This window comes from Bathycoccus prasinos (genome assembly GCF_002220235.1).
Source record: "Bathycoccus prasinos genomic : Chromosome_6".
Taxonomy (NCBI): domain Eukaryota; kingdom Viridiplantae; phylum Chlorophyta; class Mamiellophyceae; order Mamiellales; family Bathycoccaceae; genus Bathycoccus; species Bathycoccus prasinos.
Genome location: NC_024003.1, coordinates 326576 through 345623, shown reverse-complemented (window position 1 = coordinate 345623; position 19048 = coordinate 326576). Strand labels below are relative to the sequence as shown.

General features: G+C 49.5%; 12 protein-coding genes across 12 annotated transcripts; 6 read left to right on the top strand and 6 right to left on the bottom strand.

The window, feature by feature from the left end:
- Window positions 1–587: 587 nt before the first annotated feature.
- Bathy06g01950 (SNF2 family helicase/ATPase PasG) lies at window positions 588–2975 on the top strand (the record flags this gene model as incomplete). The annotated part of the gene is made up of 1 exon (XM_007512284.1): window positions 588–2975. One exon carries the CDS (start codon window positions 588–590, stop codon window positions 2973–2975), a length of 2388 nt encoding a protein of 795 aa, XP_007512346.1.
- Window positions 2976–3813: 838 nt separating this feature from the next.
- Bathy06g01940 (unnamed protein product) lies at window positions 3814–6366 on the top strand (the record flags this gene model as incomplete). The annotated part of the gene is made up of 1 exon (XM_007512481.1): window positions 3814–6366. The coding sequence occupies one exon, from the start codon at window positions 3814–3816 to the stop codon at window positions 6364–6366; it is 2553 nt and encodes an 850-aa protein (XP_007512543.1).
- A 265-nt stretch (window positions 6367–6631) lies between these two features.
- On the top strand, window positions 6632–7879 carry Bathy06g01930 (uroporphyrinogen decarboxylase; the record flags this gene model as incomplete). The annotated part of the gene is made up of 1 exon (XM_007512653.1): window positions 6632–7879. One exon carries the CDS (start codon window positions 6632–6634, stop codon window positions 7877–7879), a length of 1248 nt encoding a protein of 415 aa, XP_007512715.1.
- Window positions 7880–8066: 187 nt separating this feature from the next.
- On the bottom strand, window positions 8067–9191 carry Bathy06g01920 (predicted protein; the record flags this gene model as incomplete). Its single annotated transcript, XM_007512758.1, has 1 exon — window positions 8067–9191. One exon carries the CDS (start codon window positions 9189–9191, stop codon window positions 8067–8069), a length of 1125 nt encoding a protein of 374 aa, XP_007512820.1.
- Window positions 9192–9368: 177 nt separating this feature from the next.
- Window positions 9369–10028, top strand: Bathy06g01910 (HopJ type III effector protein; the record flags this gene model as incomplete). The annotated part of the gene is made up of 1 exon (XM_007512707.1): window positions 9369–10028. The coding sequence occupies one exon, from the start codon at window positions 9369–9371 to the stop codon at window positions 10026–10028; it is 660 nt and encodes a 219-aa protein (XP_007512769.1).
- A 95-nt stretch (window positions 10029–10123) lies between these two features.
- Window positions 10124–10630, bottom strand: Bathy06g01900 (50S ribosomal protein L17; the record flags this gene model as incomplete). Its single annotated transcript, XM_007512780.1, has 1 exon — window positions 10124–10630. The coding sequence occupies one exon, from the start codon at window positions 10628–10630 to the stop codon at window positions 10124–10126; it is 507 nt and encodes a 168-aa protein (XP_007512842.1).
- A 189-nt stretch (window positions 10631–10819) lies between these two features.
- Window positions 10820–11191, top strand: Bathy06g01890 (unknown protein; the record flags this gene model as incomplete). The annotated part of the gene is made up of 1 exon (XM_007512628.1): window positions 10820–11191. The coding sequence occupies one exon, from the start codon at window positions 10820–10822 to the stop codon at window positions 11189–11191; it is 372 nt and encodes a 123-aa protein (XP_007512690.1).
- A 75-nt stretch (window positions 11192–11266) lies between these two features.
- Window positions 11267–12262, bottom strand: Bathy06g01880 (hypothetical protein; the record flags this gene model as incomplete). Its single annotated transcript, XM_007512401.1, has 1 exon — window positions 11267–12262. One exon carries the CDS (start codon window positions 12260–12262, stop codon window positions 11267–11269), a length of 996 nt encoding a protein of 331 aa, XP_007512463.1.
- A 163-nt stretch (window positions 12263–12425) lies between these two features.
- On the bottom strand, window positions 12426–14513 carry Bathy06g01870 (ATP-binding cassette superfamily; the record flags this gene model as incomplete). The annotated part of the gene is made up of 1 exon (XM_007512541.1): window positions 12426–14513. The coding sequence occupies one exon, from the start codon at window positions 14511–14513 to the stop codon at window positions 12426–12428; it is 2088 nt and encodes a 695-aa protein (XP_007512603.1).
- A 496-nt stretch (window positions 14514–15009) lies between these two features.
- Bathy06g01860 (predicted protein) lies at window positions 15010–15822 on the bottom strand (the record flags this gene model as incomplete). The annotated part of the gene is made up of 1 exon (XM_007512723.1): window positions 15010–15822. One exon carries the CDS (start codon window positions 15820–15822, stop codon window positions 15010–15012), a length of 813 nt encoding a protein of 270 aa, XP_007512785.1.
- Window positions 15823–15962: 140 nt separating this feature from the next.
- On the bottom strand, window positions 15963–17894 carry Bathy06g01850 (unknown protein; the record flags this gene model as incomplete). The annotated part of the gene is made up of 1 exon (XM_007512489.1): window positions 15963–17894. The coding sequence occupies one exon, from the start codon at window positions 17892–17894 to the stop codon at window positions 15963–15965; it is 1932 nt and encodes a 643-aa protein (XP_007512551.1).
- A 200-nt stretch (window positions 17895–18094) lies between these two features.
- On the top strand, window positions 18095–18982 carry Bathy06g01840 (predicted protein; the record flags this gene model as incomplete). Its single annotated transcript, XM_007512612.1, has 1 exon — window positions 18095–18982. The coding sequence occupies one exon, from the start codon at window positions 18095–18097 to the stop codon at window positions 18980–18982; it is 888 nt and encodes a 295-aa protein (XP_007512674.1).
- Between the last annotated feature and the right edge of the window lie 66 nt (window positions 18983–19048).

The window sequence follows — 19048 nt, the reverse complement described above, 5'->3', positions numbered from 1 at the left end:
CAAAAAAAAACAACCAAAAGCACAAGAGAGAGAACTTCGTTTCTCGACGGTATTTTGTACGCGCGAACGCATCTGTATATCTGCGCGCTCAAAACGAGCCGCGAATCGCAAAACTCTCTCTCGTTTTACTCCGTTTGTTTTTCTTTCGTAGGAGTGTATTGTTTCATCACAAAGACAGATATACACTATATAGAGAGTGCTCTTTTTTTCTGATCTCGCGCGTGTATTTTTTCCACCTCTTCCTCCTCAAAAAAAAGGAGAGGCAAATTTTTCTTCGGTCTTTCAGAGAGGTTGGGCTGCAACAAATGCCCCTCGTCAGAACTGTGCTCCCACGTTCACGAGCGGCTGTGAATGAAAAGAGTTTGATTTTTAACCACGCGCAGACGTTTTGAGAAGGTTTTTTTGTAGTCCCAACTCTTACGAGATATCATAGCAAGTGTAAAGTATTTTTGTTCTGTTTTTAAACTCTCTTCTCCGTTAAAAATTCAAAAAAACACAAGCACGAGAGAAAAAATCGACAATTTTTTCTGTGGAAAACAAGCGAAACGTCACACCACACACAAACCACCACACGACAAAGTCAAAAAATGGCATCATCATCATCATCGAAGAAGAAGAAGCAGAAAACGGAGGAGGTAAAAGAAGAAGAAGAAGAAGAAGACCAAGACGACCAAACGACGATCGCAGTATCGCCATCTCCGGAGGACAGAGTCGTCGAGACGAATAATAATAAGGAGGAGGAGAAGAAGAAGAGCGAGAACGAAAACGGGACGAGGAAAAAAATGACGACGATGGAGAAAGGATTTGCATCATCGAACGATGGTGACGACGAGGAGACGAGAGGAGGAGAAGGAAACGGAGAGGAAGACCAAGAAGACGTGCAAGAAGATTTATCTCTGATTGACGTCAGCGAAGGCGCCATCGAGGAAGAGCGGAAGTTGATGAAAGAGAGAGAGGAAGAGAAGGAGAAGAACCAAGATCAGACGAAGGAGATTACCAGTCCCGAGCAGGTGGTTTTGGACGATAAGAAGTTTGAACATTTGGACGAGTTGTTGAATAAGACGAACATGTATACGGAGTTTTTGAAAGAGCAGATGGAGGAAGGGCAAGAGGAAGACGACGACGACGACGACGACGACGACGTTGATTTGACGAAGAATAATAACAGCAAGAAGCGAAAGTCCACCGGCGGCGCGGGTACGAAGAAAGAGAAGAAGACGGACGCGGAAAAGACGCGAGAGTTGTTGCCGCTGATGGATCCGAGCGCAGTTTTGAGAGGGTACCAGTTGAGAGGGGTGAAGTGGTTGATTTCGTTGTGGTCGAACGGTTTGAACGGGATCTTAGCGGATCAGATGGGTTTAGGGAAAACCATTCAAACGATCGGGTTTTTGAGTCACTTGAGGAGCAAAGGGATTTGCGGTCCGTTTTTGGTGGTCGGGCCGTTGTCGACGCTGTCGAATTGGATCAACGAGTTTAAGAAGTTTTGCCCGGCGTTTCCGACGGTTTTGTACCACGGGAGTAAGCAAGAGAGGGCGAACATTAGAAACACGCGCATGCCGGTGAGATCGGTCGTGGACGAGACGTTTCCGGTGATTGTGACGTCGTTCGAAATCGCCATGTTTGATCGCAAGTTTTTGCAAAAGTATCAGTTCAAGTATTTAATCGTGGACGAAGGACATCGATTGAAGAATTTCGATTGCAAGTTGATTCGAGAGTTGAAGATTATTCCAGCCGCGAATAAGTTGTTGTTAACTGGAACGCCGTTGCAGAATAACTTGCCGGAGTTGTGGTCGTTGCTGCACTTTTTGTTGCCGGACGTGTTTTCGTCCTTGGACCAGTTCAAGAGTTGGTTTGATTTCAGCGAAGAGTTGGACGATAAGGTTGAGTTTGCCGAACGAGAGCAACAAAGACGCGCGAAAGTCATCTCTAAATTACACGGGATTCTAAAACCGTTTTTGTTGAGACGGTTAAAAGGCGACGTGGAGATTTCGTTGCCGAGAAAGAAGGAAATTATTGTATACGCGAGCATGACCGAGACGCAAAAGAAGTTCAACGACGCCATGGTCGATAAGACGATCGAGGATATGTTGAAGAAAGAAGCAGGCGGAAATCGAGTGCCGGTTGGTTCTACCGCTTTAAACAACATGCTCATGCAATTAAGAAAGAACTGCAATCACCCGGATTTGATATCTGGCGGGTTAGATGGTTCCATCATGTTCCCGTCCGCGGAGGAGTTGGTCGCGCAGTGCGGCAAAATGCAATTGTTGGATCGCTTGTTGACCTCTTTGCGTAAAAGTGGTCACAAAACGTTAATCTTTTCGCAAATGACGAGAATGTTAGATTTGTTAGAATCGTTCTTTGAACAAAGAGGCGAGCGCGTCTGTCGCATCGACGGTTCGGTGAAACAAGAGCAAAGAAGAGACGCCATCGACGCGTTTAACAAAGACCCGACCGTGGATATTTTCTTGTTGTCCACTCGCGCTGGCGGTTTAGGTATCAACTTAACCGCCGCGGATACGGTCATCATCTACGATTCCGATTGGAACCCGCACGCGGACATGCAAGCGATGGATCGCGTTCACAGAATTGGTCAAACGAAGCCGGTGCACGTCTACCGCTTAGCCACGGCGAACTCGGTGGAAGGCAAAATGCTTTCCCGAGCGGCGTCAAAGTTGAAACTCGAAAAATTGGTCATTTCCGGCGCGAACTTGAAGCAAGGCACGACCAAACAAAAATCCACCGAGTCCATGTCCACGGAAGAGCTCGTCCAACTCCTCAAAGGCGGTGGAAGTACCGGTACGGACGAAGACATGCCGCAATCCGGAGTCATCTCGGATAAAGATTTGCGAGTCATTACCAGTCGTAAAGATTTGACCGGCGAACAGGCGAAACCGAACCCGGAGAGAGGCGTTGGATGGGAAGACGTGGAAGACCGCTCGGGCATGTCTTTGTTAGGCAACGTCGAGAAGAAGTAATTCTTCTAAGTAATAAAATACGTATTTCATTTCATTTCACATTCCGTTTTTTGTTTGTTTCTTCTTGATGATGAACTTTTTTTTTTGAAACAAAACGAACTGGTTGGCACGAATCTGAGGATTTCCTACCGTTTGATTTTGTTGACCTTTCTCGAACTCTCTCTCTAGGGCAATAATCATTTCCGCATAATTTATTATATCTCTCTTCACTCTCTCTCGAAGGAAAAGGAAACGAAACGACCTTTGGCGCGTTTCGATAGTAATAAGACGCTCGACTACTCGCACGCGAAAGACGGAGACTTTTGTGAGATCGAAAAAGGTGCGCGCTTTTCATCTCTCTCGCCTTCATTTAAACGCGAAGGACAATTTTTCTCTCGAGCTTCTACACGGGTATAAATTGGTTGAGCGTTTAAAAATAAGAATAACAAAAGCGCCGCTTTGCTGTTTTGGGGGCCGCGTCGATCTTTTTTATTAGCATCGACGCGCGACGGCGGCGTTCCCGAATAGCGCGCGTTGGTCTCGCGCGGGGAACGCGAGAGCGCGCGGCAAAGTTCCAAAAAGCCGAGAGGGCAAAGTGGCATTTCAATTTTGCCCTTGTACTCACTTCTCTCTTTTTCTCTCAATTTTTTCTTTAGGATGAAGAAAACGTTTGTGTCGTTGTTGTTGTTGTTCGCGACGTTCGGCGCGCACGGTTTCGGGATAGGCAATAGCCAAGACCCCTCCCCCCCCCCCCCTCCAAGAAGAATTTGTGCAAGACCCCCCCCTCCAAGAAGAAGTTGTGCAAGAAGATGACGCTTCTTCTTCCATATGCGCGGCGGAAGGGGAATGGAAAACAAACATGTGTGCGAAAAGTATTGATTTTTACGGAGACGTCACATGCCGCAAAAAATTGTTGGTGGTGCAAGAAGACGGCTCCACGATAGATATTGTGGAAACGATAACAACTTTGTTCGCGGAAAATTTGGAGCTTAAAAATCGTTTGGCAGCCGTCGAGTCGACGCACGGGTGGTTCTTCAAACCGCCGAGTCCACCACCGCCGAGTCCACCACCGTCGGTACCAATCCCAGACGACGGCAGTTGGCATACTTTCGTCGCCGAGTGTTTGGCCGAAGCTCCGGTCACCGGCGAGTGCACTGACTGGGCGTCTGGTAATAACTACGGCGCGATGCCGAATTGGGACGTGAGTTTGGTGACGGATATGAGTGGATGGACTGGAAGTGCACATAAAGGCTTTGGCGGTAAAAGTACATTCAACGCTGATATTTCGAAGTGGGATACAGGGAAAGTGACTTCTATGTATTATATGTTTCTTCGAGCTCCTGCGTTCAACCAAGACATTGGGAGTTGGAACACGGCGCAAGTGACTACTATGTATGGAATGTTTAATTCCGCTTCTGCGTTCAACCAAGACATTGGGAGTTGGAACACAGCGCAAGTGACTTTTATGCATGGAATGTTTTATCTCGCTTCTTCGTTCAACCAAGACATTGGGGGTTGGAACACAGCGCAAGTGACTGATATGAAATCTACGTTTGAGCGCGCTTCTGCGTTCAACCAAGACATTGGGAATTGGAACACAGCAAAAGTGACTACTATGTTTTATATGTTTAAGTTAGCTTCTGCGTTCAACCACGACATTTCCTCGTGGACCGGATCCGCGGCGACAACAGCGCAAGGCGACATGTTTACTTCCGCAACTGCGTTTCAAGCGAAATTTTCGTGCACCAACGCCGTCACCGGTCCGGCGAATTCGTGCACGTGTACCAAGTGCTTCCCGGACGCGAGTTGGCACGTTTTTGTCTCGGAATGCTTAGAACTTGAACCGAAATACGGCGAATGCATGAGTTGGGATAAAGTAGGGACGTACGGGACGATGCCGAATTGGGATACCGGATTGGTGACGGATATGGGTAAAAAATACTCCTCGGAAAGAGGTTACATGGGGTTCTACAATCAAACAGATTTCCGAGGCGATCTTTCGAAATGGGACACGTCGCGCGTGAAATCCATGGAATCTATGTTTTACGACGCCGCATCGTTTATTGGCGACGGCATCTCAAATTGGGACGTTTCTCACGTGACGAATATGGATAGCATGTTTTATAAATCTTTGGCGTTTAACCAACCTATCGGGAGTTGGGACACGTCCAAAGTCACGGACATGTACGCAATGTTTGAATCTGTCGCCTCGTTTAACCAGGACATTACAAACTGGGACGTCTCTCAAGTGACGAGCATGGAACGGATGTTTTACGAGTGTTCTTCATTCGACCAAGACGTTTCTGCGTGGACTGGTGTCGCGTCCACGACGGCGCAAACCGACATGTTTTACGCGGCGACTTCGTTTCGAACGAAATTCGCGTGCGCGAACGCGAACGACGGCCCGGCGAATACGTGCACGTTGCCGGAACCGATTCTCGATGCAAACTGGCACGCGTACGTCGCAGAGTGTTTAGCGATTGCGCCGATGGATGGTTTGTGCACTTCGTGGGACAAATACGGCGCGCACGGCGCGATGCCGAATTGGGACGTGAGTTTGGTGACGGATATGAGTGGAATGACTGGAAGTGTTTTTCAAGGCTTTGGCGGTAAAAGTACATTCAACGCTGATATTTCGAAGTGGGATACAGGGAAAGTGACTGATATGAATCATATGTTTTATAAAGCTTATGCGTTCAACCAAGACATTGGGAGTTGGAACACGGCGCAAGTGACTTCTATGAGAGCTATGATTAATCAAGCTTCTGCGTTCAACCAAGACATTGGGAGTTGGAACACAGCGCAGGTGACTAATATGGAATATATGTTTTATTCCGCTTCTGCGTTCAACCAAGACATTTCCTCGTGGACCGGATCCGCGGCGACGACGGCGCAAACTGAAATGTTTCGCGACGCGACTGCGTTTCAAGCGAAATTTACGTGCACCGACGCTGTCACCGGTCCGGCGAGTTCGTGCGTAGGTCCCTCGCCAATTCCAGACGCGAGCTGGCATGCTTTCGTCGGGGATTGTTTGATGTGGGAGGAATCTCCAGTGATTGCGGAGACTGGAGAATGTATAGACTGGGCTCGATCGAAAGATGTTTGGTACGGGACGATGCCGAATTGGGATACGAGTTTGGTGGAAGATATGCGTGGATGGACTGGAAGTGCTTATCAAGGCTTTGGCGGTAAAAAGACATTCGACGGCGACATTTCGAAGTGGGACACCGGGAAAGTGACACAAATGACACAAATGTTTAAGTACGCTTCTGCGTTCAACCACGACATTTCCTCGTGGACCGGATCCGCGGCGGCGACGGCGCAAACTGGCATGTTTACTTCCGCAACTGCGTTTCAAGCGAAATTTACTTGCACCGACGCTGTCACCGGTCCGGCGAATACTTGCACGTAAAAAGATTCTTCTTTATTAGTCTCTGGCTTTAATAAATGCTGTCGGAACAGACCCAAAGTCGTCGTTGGAAGTTTTTACAAGTGATCATCTCGCGTTCGCGTGATAAAAATATGGTGACTCATACGTCTCTCTCTCCTCGCCGCCTGTTCCCAATAAAAAGCCGAATTCAACAAAAAAATCACTCTCCTTGTTTTCCTCAGTTTTCTTTTCCCTCTGATAAACTATACACACACACACGCACACGAGAGAGAGAGAGAGAGAGAGTATGTTCGCAACTCCCAGCGCACCGTCGTGTTCTTCGTCGACGTCAAAAGTCTTCCTGTCCAGCCGAAGTAAAACCGGGTGGGCTTCTGTTTTGAAATCATCGTCGTCGTCAAAATCGATCGCAGATAAGAGGACGAAGACGTTCCGAAAATCATCGTCGTCGTCGTCCTCTCCCTCTCGCGTTGTGGTTCGAGCGTCGTCGGAACAACCGAAAGACCCGCTTTTGGTCCGTGCAGCTCGAGGCGAGAAGACCGAACGCCCCCCCGCGTGGATGATGCGTCAAGCCGGGAGGTACATGAAAGTCTACCGCGACTTGGCGGAGAAAACGCCATCGTTTCGCGAGCGCTCGGAGACGACGGATTTGATCGTCGACATTACTTTACAACCGTGGAGAGCGTTCCAGCCGGATGGGGTGATTTTGTTTTCAGATATTTTAACGCCGCTACCGGCGATTGGGATTCCGTTCGAAATCGACGATTACAAAGGGCCTTTGCTGGATAAAACGATTCGATCGGAGGAGGACTTGAAGATGATGCACTCGATGGATTATAGCAAAGTTCCTTTTATCGAGGAGTCGTTGAAAATTTTACGCAGCGAAGTCGGCGACACGGCGACGTTGTTGGGGTTTGTCGGCGCGCCGTGGACGTTGTGCACGTACATCGTGGAAGGACAGTCTTCGAGCACGTATAAGACGATTAAATCGATGGCGTTTAGTAACCCGACGTTGTTGAAGAAGTTGCTGTCGAACGTGGCGGATTGCATCGGGGAATACGTGATTCATCAAATTAACTCGGGGGCGCAGTGCGTGCAGATTTTTGATAGTTGGGGTGGGCAGTTGCCGCCGCACATGTGGGAGGAGTGGTCGAAGCCGTACATACAGCAAGTGATTGCAAAGGCGCGGTCGAAGTACCCGAACGTGCCGTTGACGTTGTACGCGAACGGGAACGGCGGGTTGTTAGAGAGGATGGCGTTGTTAGATATCGATTGCATAGGTTTGGATTGGACGATTGATATGGCGGACGGTAGAAAGAGGATTAATTCCGTGCAGGAGAAGGCGGTGCAAGGGAACGTGGATCCAGTAGTTTTGTTTGCCAGCGAAGACGCGGTTGAGGAGGCAGTGAGAACGGTGTGTAAGAAAGCCGGGCCGAAAGGGCACGTGTTGAATTTAGGCCACGGGGTGTTAGTCGGGACGCCGGAGGAGAAGGTGAAACACTTCTTCGACGTGTCGAAAACGATCAAGTACGATTAAAATTCTTTGTTTTCGAGTTCGTCGGGGATTTGATGATGATGATGACGATGACGATGCTAATAATGATGTTGATGTGTAGAGAGCTAGCGTATTGATTCGATTGTTAATATATATTTTACATCGTTGCGACTTACGAGAACTATTTTCTTACGTACCTGGTACACCAACTTGCTAACTTTTTACTAAATTAATTGAGGAGCATCCTCGCGCATTGCTCCGCTAATTTTTTCGAACTCTCGTCGTCCAACACGAACGCGTGTTCGTAACTCTCATCCGTGACGATTTCGAGTTCCTCTAAACCGATTTCTTCCATCAACTCGTCCCTCTGGTGCAAAGGCCCCCAGTGATCTTCCTTTGCGTAGACGAAGCAAATCTTCTTCGCGTGCGCTTTCAAAACGTCCACCACGTTTCTTTTCCAATCGCGTAAAAACTTAAACTCCGTGTCTCCCATGAGTGCCATATTCACTAACGACATTTCTCGCGCCCATCTCTTGGTGACTGATATACCCAACTCGCATTTCATCCCTCGAGTCGCGCTTCTCTCGATTGTCTTTTTCAACGCTTTAAACTTTTGCATAAACCCGAGAACTTTCGCCACCACGCGCACGACCACGCGTTGGCTCACCAACCACGCGAGGAACTTCTGCACATTCGATCTCTCGTTTACGTGCAAAAACGGCATCAATCCAACCATTTTTTTCACGTCTTCTTCCCGCATCTCCTTCACCGCGTGCATCGCGACGTGCGCACCGATGGAATGCCCGACGAGAAAACACGCGTTCTCTTCCTCCACTCTCGAGCGAACGTACTTCAGCACGTGCGCTTTCTGCTCTTCCAGAGTGAACCACCGTCGCGTCTTGGCACTCGTCAAACTTCCATCCGCGTAGTGCCCGAGAAATCCCACGCACTCGACCGTAACCGATCGACGACGAACTTTATTTTCATTTTGCTGTTGCTCTTCTTCTTTGAGCAAAGCTTCGCTCAGCGCTCGCGCAAAGTTGGAGTAATACTCCGCCACGCCCGGGTTCCCAGGAACGCATAAACACAAAATACCATCATCGTCGCATTCATCCTCCGTTTTTAAACACAAAATACCATCATCGTCGCATTCATCCTCCGTTTTTGTTGTTTTCCTCGTCGCCGTCGCGCGCACGACTTCAAACGCTTCTTCTTCCTTCGCGTCGTCCGCATCCAAAACCAATCGCTCCACGCGCACATCTACGATGGCCCCGTCGGGGGTGTTCAGGCCGCTGCTCTTCCTTCGCGCTCGCTCTCCGAGACGCCCTCTCGTCGACCGCCGAGCGGGAACCATCATCGCACCGCCTCTTCTCGACGTAAACGACGTTCTCTTCGAGCTCGAGTAAAAGCTCGGTTGTCGTCGAGCCGCCGCCGGCAAAGCGAAGCTTTTCATATCTTTGTGGGGGAAAAACGTGACTTTACGAAAAACGCGTGCGCACCCCTTTTCTTCCCCAACTTCACGCGCACAAGCATGTCTGTCTCATCCCGCGCTTTTGCGAGAGCGCCGTCAAAGTCGTCGTTTACGTCGTCGTTTACGTCGCGCATTCTTCGCAGAGGAGGAGGACGAAGCCACGAGCACGCGAAAAGAAGCGCTTCGAAGCGCTTTTGTCGTCGCGACGCGACCACTTTCCTCGCTTCTTCGTCGTCGTCTTCCGAGACCGACCGGCAGCTTTTAGACAAGATGAAAGTCGCCGTCGCGTCGGCGACGTCCGCGCCGACCGCAAAACACGTGCTCGAGGCGCTGAAAGAACTCTCCTCGCAAGAGTTCGGGTTAGCGAACGTGAAGTTTACCGAAGTGATGGCGAAAATTGACGAATTGTACGACCACGATCCGCAGTTTGGGTACAGCAGTGGCGTCGGGACGGATGGCTTCGAGACGGAGAACAAAGCCGGAGTAAACATGGGGTCGAATAAAGTGTTTTATTTCGCGAAAATGCACGATTTTACGGAAGAGATGACGTTGAGGTTGTTTTGCGAGCACTATCAGGACGTGTTGGATACTCCGGACGGGCAGTCGCATCTGAACATCCGGAGTTTTATGAAGAACGGGTGGGCGGGCGTTCGCTTCGAAGGCGAGACGTTGAGACCGAAAGGAAAGGAAGGGGAGGGGGAGCGAATCGATCAAATCTAACAAAGCATACGTAGGAGTGCGTAGTAAACTAACGGTGGTGGTACCTAGATATAATAATAATCAACGCGCGAACTCTGCTTCTTCTTCTTCTACTACTACTCCTTCTTCTTCTCGCTTTCTTCGCCGGCGTCATCCTCCTCCTCCTCCTCCGTCGCCGAAAGCGACGACGCTACTTTTCCATTAGTATCATCATCATCACCACTATTCCTCTTCCCGCTACTCCTCGTCGGCCTTAATTCCCCGACTCTGTCGATGTATTCAATGTACGCCATCTTCGCCGCGTCCCCGACTCTGATCCTCGTTTGCGTCACTCGCGTGTACCCTCCGCTCCTTCCCTCGTACCTCTCCGCTAACGGACCGAAGAGTTTAATCAGACTCGCATCTGTCCTCAAAATAGCCTTCGCTCTTCGTCTCGCCGATAACGTTCCTTCTTTCCCGAGCGTAATCATCTTATCCGCGACTCGTCTCAGTTCTTTCGCCTTTGGAACGGTCGTTTCTATGCGTTCGTGTTGGATGAGTTGGTCCGCCATCGTTCGTAACATCGCCCAGCGATGGGCGGAATCGCGGCCGAGTTTTCTTAAAGATATTCCGTGTTTGCCCATTAAATTAGTAGTACGTAGTATTACACGTCGCGCGAAACGCAGACGACGACAGAGAGAGAGAAGAATGTGCGTATTCTCGCGCGAAAGTGTGTCTCTTTTTGTCCGTCTGTCTCTGCGCGTAGTCTCGCTCTTAAATCGTAGGGAAAAGTGAAGTCCTTTCCCTCACTTTTGGAGTGCACTTTGCCGACGATGATGCGCTCGACGACTGCGACGACGTCGTCGGTCTTCTGCACTCGCCGCACCCGGCGGTGGCGAGAACAACAGAAACAACAGAAACAACAGAAACAACAGAAACAACAGATCGTCTCGATGAACGCGAGCACTAAAAACGACGGCAAAGACGACGAGCAAAAACTGACCACGACGGATTCCAAAGAGTACTACGCCGGGTTCCTGAACTCACCTCTCGGGGATATCTCCGTGGATAATAGCAGTAGTGAGAGTAGTAACAGTAAAAGAAGAGACTCGATCGCGCCCACGCTGAAATTCGCGATGAATTCAACCGCGGTGGTTCTGGTTTTGTTGCTCGCGTTTTTCGCCAGCAACGGGTTGCTTTTTTAGAGCGAGCGGAGAGTTGCGAGAGCGCGCGTTTTGAAACGGTACGTGATGATGACTTCTATAGTACGCTATCTCTATCTAAACTATCGCTAAACGAACGCCTCCCGGGAGCTCGAGAGACCCATCTCGAACTCTCGGGTCGTTCGGACGCACGAAGTCTTGTTGGTTTTTCTTTTTCCTTCGTCTGCCGTTTTTCTTCTCGTCGTCGCCAAATAATTTTACGCGCGTCTGGTAGTTGATCTGGACCATCTTACGTTCGCAACCGGCGTCTTGGGACAAGCAGCCGCCTTTTCGGGTCGAGGAAAACTTTTTGAAACCGTGAAATCCTCCGTTCTTTCCAAACGCTGCTGGATTTAGAAACGCCAAGAGATTTCCTCCGTACGCGTCGTTCGCCGGAGTGCTATTCGAGCGCAAATCTCTCCTCGCTAACAGCTGTAGTTTACCGCACTCGCCGCATTCGGATTCGTGCGGCCACTCTTCGTTCAAATACACCAACGCGGTCACAACTTTCGACGCGTCGTCGGCGTGAATTCTCCCATCTTCTTTCGTCGCTACGCCTCGAATAGTCGACCGGATAAACGTGTTCGACAAATCCGTCCGGAAGACGCGTTCGAACGCCTCACGCAACGTCGCGCTCGCCATCGCGTCCAAAAACGCTTCGAAATGACCTCCTATTTCGTTCCTTTTCCTGAGCGCGCCTTCGTCGATATTCCCCCCACCGTACGTCGATATTCGCTTCAAACTCTCCGGGAAATCTCTGTTCACTTTGCGTACACACTCTTTCGAGATGAATCCTTTCACGTAGACGTGTTTGAAAGGTTTGCTCGACACTTTGGCGTTGATTAAATCATCAATTCGAAGCGACGAGCACGACTCCTTCTCGTTAGTGTTACTGTTATCACTGATGTTATTACTGTGAGTAGCATCAGAGTCGGCAAAAACATCATCAACAGCGGGGCCAGTGAAACCGATGATGATGGTCCCTGTCGTTGTTTTCTTCGTCGTTATCGTTATCGTGATTAACGCGAAGAGCGCGAAGAAAAACATCAAAAAGCGATAGAAAACGTGATGCATTCTTCTTCTTCTTCTTCTTCTTCGGTTCTTCTTCTTCTCTCAGAGCTTACACATGGTATATCATGGGAACAAATTTGGCGTTTTTATTTTTATACTTGTGTTCTCGTTAAATTGTCTCAGTCAGTACTAAAGGTGTTGTTGTAAAAAATGTATATATCCTTTACTACGCTGCAACGGCGACGAGTTGTTGTTCTTCTTCTTTCTTGCTCATGGCGTCTGAAGACGCGTCACCTTCCTCTGGATAGTCGTGCTCGAAATCTTCGTCGGTTAAACCGTAGCAGTTTTCGATGATAAACTCTCCTTTTTCTACTCGAACGACGTGGGTCGGTCTCAAGGATTCGCAAAAGCCTTTGTTGTGGGAAACGGCGAATAAGGCGCCGTCCCAGTCTTGGAGACCGTCGGTTAAGGCGGAGACCGCGCCAACGTCCAAGTGGTTGGACGGTTCATCCAGAAGTAAGACGTTTCGTGGTTGTAAAACAAACGCGGCGAGCGCAACTCGAGCCTTTTCTCCGCCGCTAAGAGAGCCGATTTTACGTAAAGCCATCGGGCCGGAGATGCCTAACGCGCCGAGCGATTGTCGACCTTCGATTTCTTTCAATAGTGGGTTCTCCACTCTCGCGGTTTCTAGAACGTACTCTAACGCTTGCTTATCCATCGGCAACTCTTGCGCGAGATCTTGCGAGAAGACGCCAAGCTTCACGCGTTCGCCTAACGTGCGCGTGCCCTCGAGCAAAGGCATGGTGCCGGCTAAACTTTTCAGAAGCGTGGATTTACCCGCCCCGTTCGGTCCGAGAACGACCACACGCATTTCGCGAGAGAGTTTAAACTCTTTTCCGTCCTTACTTTTTAAAATCGGCGACTCTTTTTTGTATCCCAAAACGGCGTTTTCCATCATCAACACGTCTTGATCTGACGGCGGCGGTTTACTTAAACGCAAAGCCATTTTCGTGGAATCCCCGGCTTCGCCTTCGGAAAAGTTCGCCGCCGCTTCGCGTTCGAGCTTTCTCATTTCCGTTTCTACTTTAATCAACAGTTTCGCTCTCGAAGACGCCTGCGCGGCTTTAGAGGCGTTGGCGCTAAATCTCGCGACAAAATCTTTCAAATCTGCAGCTTCCGCGGCCAATTTGTTATAACTCGCTTGAGCTACGCGTACTCTTTCGTCTCGGTCTTGTAAAAATTTCGAGTAGTTCCCGACGTACCAATGCAAACCTTTCGCGCGAACTTCCATGATGTGCGAACACGCGCCGTCTAACAAAGACTCTTCGTGCGAGACGATAACGGTCGTATTCGGACTCTTTTTAATCCAATCGGCGAGCCATTTCTTGGAAATCTCGTCCAAATGGTTCGTCGGTTCGTCGAGCAATAAAAGTCCGTTCTCCTCGCTCCCGGCTGGAGACAACAACAATCTCGCCAACGCCACTCTCATCTGCCACCCGCCGCTTAAATTATCGCATTTAATATCCCACTGCTTCCTGGAAAACCCGAGACCGTCCAACACCGCGGCTATTCTCTTTTCTGCGTCGTTCCCGCCGGCGGCTTCAAACTCCGCGTAGCAATCCATCAAAACATCCGCAGCCTCGCAATAGTCCTCGCAATTTTCGCTTTCGCACACCCTCTCCGCTTCTCTCAATGCCGCTTCTGCTTTATTCAACCTCGTCATCCTCGCCCTCGCTTCTTCGTACACCGTCTTCGTCGATCCGCTCACTGCGGTTTGCTCGAAGTATCCCACGTTCAATTTTGAGCTGATGATGATTTCCCCGTCTTGAATCGAGCGCACGCCGGCGATGCACTTCAGTAACGTCGATTTCCCGCACCCGTTCCCTCCGACGAGGCCGATTTTTTGTCCCGACATGATTTGTGCGTTCGCTTCTTGCAGTAAATCAGTATCCGCGACCGCTAAGAACACATCTTTCAGAAGTAAAGCGGCACCGGAAGCGTCGCCGAATGGAATTTGCGGTCCGTCGTCTTCCTCTTTTTTCTTCGCAACTTCCGCGACGGCTTTCTGCACCACCGCCGAAGATGATGAGGAAGAAGCACCACCACCACCTGGTTGTTGTTGTTGTGGTTGTTTTTGGGTCTTCTTCAATCCTTTCTTTCCTTTTTTCTTCGTCGGCGGCGTCGTCGGAGATGACGACGACGACTGCGCTCGAATGACGTCGCAACGACGAGCACCACCCCGAGAAGAAGAAGGCGAAGAAACGGAAGCCAAAACCAAAGGCCTCGGCGCGAACACTGCTTTCATCAGGAGCATATTTTTATCTTTTATCTATCGCGAGTGAGTCGTTTGATAAAGAACCGCGCGCGTGAAGTAACGGAGAGGAATTGGATTATTATCCAAACAGGAGAGGGAAAAATGCGTGTTGGTGGCTCAAAATCACCCAAAAGGAATGTTCCTTACTCGGGATGCGTTTTTGTCCTTTGTCGTCCGGGAACGAAAACTTTTTTGTGTGTTTTTGTTCTTTTTCTGGCTCAAAACGACGGCTCGCGTGCGAAAGATGTTTGTTTTTTGTGAGACACGCATCAAATCAGGATGTCTCTCGCTGATGTCTCTTTCTGGTAGTATTCGTAGTAGTATTGTATCAGACAATAAAGATGATAACGATGATGATACGAGGGGAGAAAAAGAGCTACGACCACCGCGCATACTTGCTGCTGTATAAATAACACCGCTATATAAAGTACCCAGGAGTACTCGCGGCCGCTTTCTTTTTAAACTATTACGCACTCTCTCGTCTCGTCTTCATTTTTCACGAAGGAGGAATGGAAACTTTCGTAAACTCGAAATCGATTTCCACGTTTGCGTTTGGTTTCACGTAGCTCCCGTCTTTAAACGTCAACCCGTCTTCTCCGCTCGTCGTCGTGAACACGCGCCTGCTCCCGTTCCTCATGACGTATCGCTCGTCCGAGAAACTTTCGTTGACGTCGTACGGAAGCACCGGCGGCGGTCTCGTTTTCGAGTACACGAAGCCGATGGGCCGGTTTGTTTTTCTCGTATCGAAAACGGTCTCGTTCGCGTCCAGATCTCGCACCGTCACGTTCGCTCCGCACAAAAACCCTTGCTGCACGTACTCTCCGCCTCCTTTGACGAGTTCCTCGTACGACGTCGACTCGTTCATCTTCACCGTTATTCGTTTCTCTTCGGCCACCGCTTTCGTGTTTTCCTTCTCCTCTCTCGTTTCTCGTCTCGTTTTCAACTGTTCCGAGACGACGCCAAACGTTAACAGACCGAGCCAAGCTAAGCCGCCTTTCAAGCCGAATCGTCGGGTGAGGAAAGTGGCCATGAAATCCGTGGAGTCCGCCTGTCGTCTGTTGTTGTTGTTATTCTTCTTTTCCTTGACCTGCTCCAGTATCTCTTTCGCGCTCAAATCTTCTTCCGCCGGGGGCGTCGCGCGAACAACGCGACGAGAGAAAACGGAATCACTTTTCCTCGTCCGAAAATGACGCGCTGCTAAGACCTGCGATGATGATGTCGATGATGATGATGTCGATGATGATGATGCCGTTTTCGCCGCGCGATGACGATGGCAACACGCCAGGCACGTGCTCAGTGTCGTCGTCATCTTTGTGTGGTTTGAGAGAAGTGCGTTCGATGATGGTTTTTCTGAGGTAAAAAGTGGATAACGAATGAAAAATACGCAGAAAGATCCTCTCGCATCGAAGAATGTCATCATCGTCATCATCATCGTCTCCCTCGTCAAAATCACGCACTGCTCGATATTTGAACTTCACACAGCGCACAGTTTTGGTTACCGTAGATTAAGGTATGACCGTCGAGCCACTCTAACGTCCAAAGCGGTGTTGCGTTCGTTTGGTTCTCCGGGTGGCGGAGAAGAGGAGGAGGAGAAGGAGATGTCGATGTGGCGCTTCTGTCGTCGTTTATTTCGAAGAGAGCTTCGGCGTCGTCGATGGAGACGATTGATATTTGACCTGTGGTTAATGCGGACGCCACGAGGAGACCGTTTGGAGATATTTTGGTTCGTTTGGAGGTGGACGGGAGGTCGAGCGCGAATAAGAGGGTGTTGGCGGAGGTGTCGACGACGGTGAGGGTGGATGCGGCGACGAACGCACCGAGGGAGGACGAGGACGCGTCGTCGTTTTCGGTGTCGGAATCGAGTGGTTCGGCGGCGATAGGTTCGCGTCGCCTATCTTCTTCACCACTCGGAGGAGGCGTGAAAAAATCAAAGCTGCTCAATCGGCCGTAAAAAGGAACGCCTTTTTTCGGGTACTCGTGGACGTATCCGCGAATAGGCGTTTTTTGGTCGTCGTTTTGACTGAATGCGTCCCAACAGAGCGCTCTTGAAATATCAGAGTTGGAATCGAAGTGCGATGTTATCACGTATACTTTCTCGTCGTTGCTCGTGGTCGCTGTTGATTTATGTTTCCTCATCAACGCGGTCTTAACGATACCGCCGCATCCGCTCCAATTTACGTCGTGTATTTTTGCAAGTTTTTCGAGATGACCGCTATCGCCTTCCCAAACTTTAAAACGACCGCTCGCATCAGAGGTGACGATGTGCAGATGTTTTTGGTCTTTTTCGGTGCCGCTGAAATGGATAAGCGTCGAAGTTATGGCCGATTTTGGGGTCGCTTCTTTCTCTTTATCGGAATGGTGTCTCAACATCCGCTTCCTCGTCCACTCGTTGGAAGCGTCCTCGCAAGGCTCTTTCGCCCAAACGCTAGAGGTACCATCTGCCGATCCTAATACTAAAATATCGTCGTTAAAAGCGCAACACGTGATGCGCTTAGAGTGCGTTCCTCGTAAAACCGCTTTGCTCTTTACGCTCAAATCGATAGGGAGAAACTCGTACACGTGCGCGTCGCAGCCTTTCGCAAACGTCACCGCGAGAGAGATAGTTTGTCCGCGCGTATTATTATTTCCATCACCGTTCCACTCAAGAGCTGCTATGGCGCCGAGCTTGCGTTTAACGTCAGACCCCGCATTAATGCTCAGTATTTTCTTGCTCTTCTTCTCGTATATAACTACCTCGCCTCCGGCGTCGCCGGATGCGATGAAAACGCACCCGTCTCCCTTCAAAACAGACATCACCGTCACCGCGTGTTTATGCGTCTCGTGCAACGTTCTCAATTTTATCTGCTCTTCTTGTTCTTCTTCTTCTGGATCATGACGATCGTTTCCGTCTTTTAAACAGTCGCTTTGTTCTGCATTATCGCCTCTTTTTCGTCCATTCATCTCATCCTCCTCTTCCTCCTTCTTCTTCTTTCCTCTGGTCCGTTTCCAATCGTACGTCGGTTTCCTCAAACTCTCGCGCTCGCCGTCCCCATCTCCCTCCTCCCACCAAAAACCATTCAAATCTTCGCCGTTCACGTGTCGCATCAGCACCTCCTTCGCCCATTTCCCTCGCTTAAACATCTCCTCCGACCCGGATTTTTTATCCGGATGCGCTTTCAACGAGTGCTTCCTAAACGCGCGATCGATCGAAGCTTTCGTCAAAATGATCTCATTCTCGGATGATGAGACGTTCAAAATCGACTTCGCTTTCGAGAGTAAGGGTTCGTACAGACGATTTTGATGGCTGTTCTTGTTCTCGGTGGTGGTGCTCGCGCCGCCCGAGTGATGATTCCGGGGGCGGGTCTCGTCGTCAATGTCATCGGGAGAGCAGAAGATCGTCATGATGTGTGACGATGATCAGATCAGGAGGGCTTTTTTTATTTTGACTTTTTTTTAGAAGAATTTAAGCGTTTCTTAAGAAATTAATGAGAGGAGGGAAACCTCTTCTTTGTCTCCAATCACAGCGAGAGAGAAGCACTTTTCGCCGTTAAAATATATATCTATCCCCTGGAAAACTATTGGTGAAGAAAGAAGAACAAAGAATGCGAGCGGCGGCGAGCTGTGTTACACTTTTGGCGTCCTCCTCGTCCTCGTCCTCGTCCTCGACGACTAAAAGATTTGAAAGGAGGAGATTAGTAGGGGATTCCCCGGTGTTCAAAAGGAAGAGTAAAAGTAACGACGACGATGGTGATAAAACCATCGAGGAGGAAAACTCCGGAAGAACGCCGCGCTTTGAGAAGGAGGAGCGACGGACGTCGTCATCCGAAGCCTCGTCGTCGTTAAAGAAAGAGCTGCTGAGCATCGTAGCCTCGTCGAGAAAAGCAAACACGATTGAAACGAGAGCCAAAAAACGAGAGATATTAGATAAAGTTCTCGAGCTGGAGAAGGAGGCGAGCGCGAAACTGGATTTAGAAGGGGACATCCAAGGCCGGTGGTCGCTCGTCTATTCCACAGACGACGATGAAAATAAAGCTATGTTCATGCTGGACGATGCGAACGATAAAGTCGTGAAGGAAATTTTGGATAGTTTGTATAAGTTCTTCTTCGCGTTCGCGGCGCCGTTGGCCGGCGGATTTTCCTCTTCCGAGACTGCGAAGAGGAAGGAGCGCGGAGGGGATCTCTTCAAGTCCATTCGAAACGAGCAAATCGTCGACTTGACGAATGAAAGCGTAGAGAATTTCGTAGATTTAGAGATATTAGGACGAGAGACGCGAGTGGTCGTTCGCGGAGAGATTAAACCGTTAGATAAGAACCAAAGAAAAGTTCAAGTCACTTTCACGGATTGGTCGTTTGACAACCTCGTGACGTTACCGCTTCCCAGACCTACCGGCGGGTTAGAAAACACCTATTGCGACGAAACGATGAGAATATCGAGAGGAAGTCGAGGCGGCGTGTTCATCACCACACGGATAAGAGGAGGAAGGGGATAAGAGAGCGGTAAAAAGAGATCGCCTTCTTAAGTGATGATTACGTCTTAATCAACGGCGACTAAACGA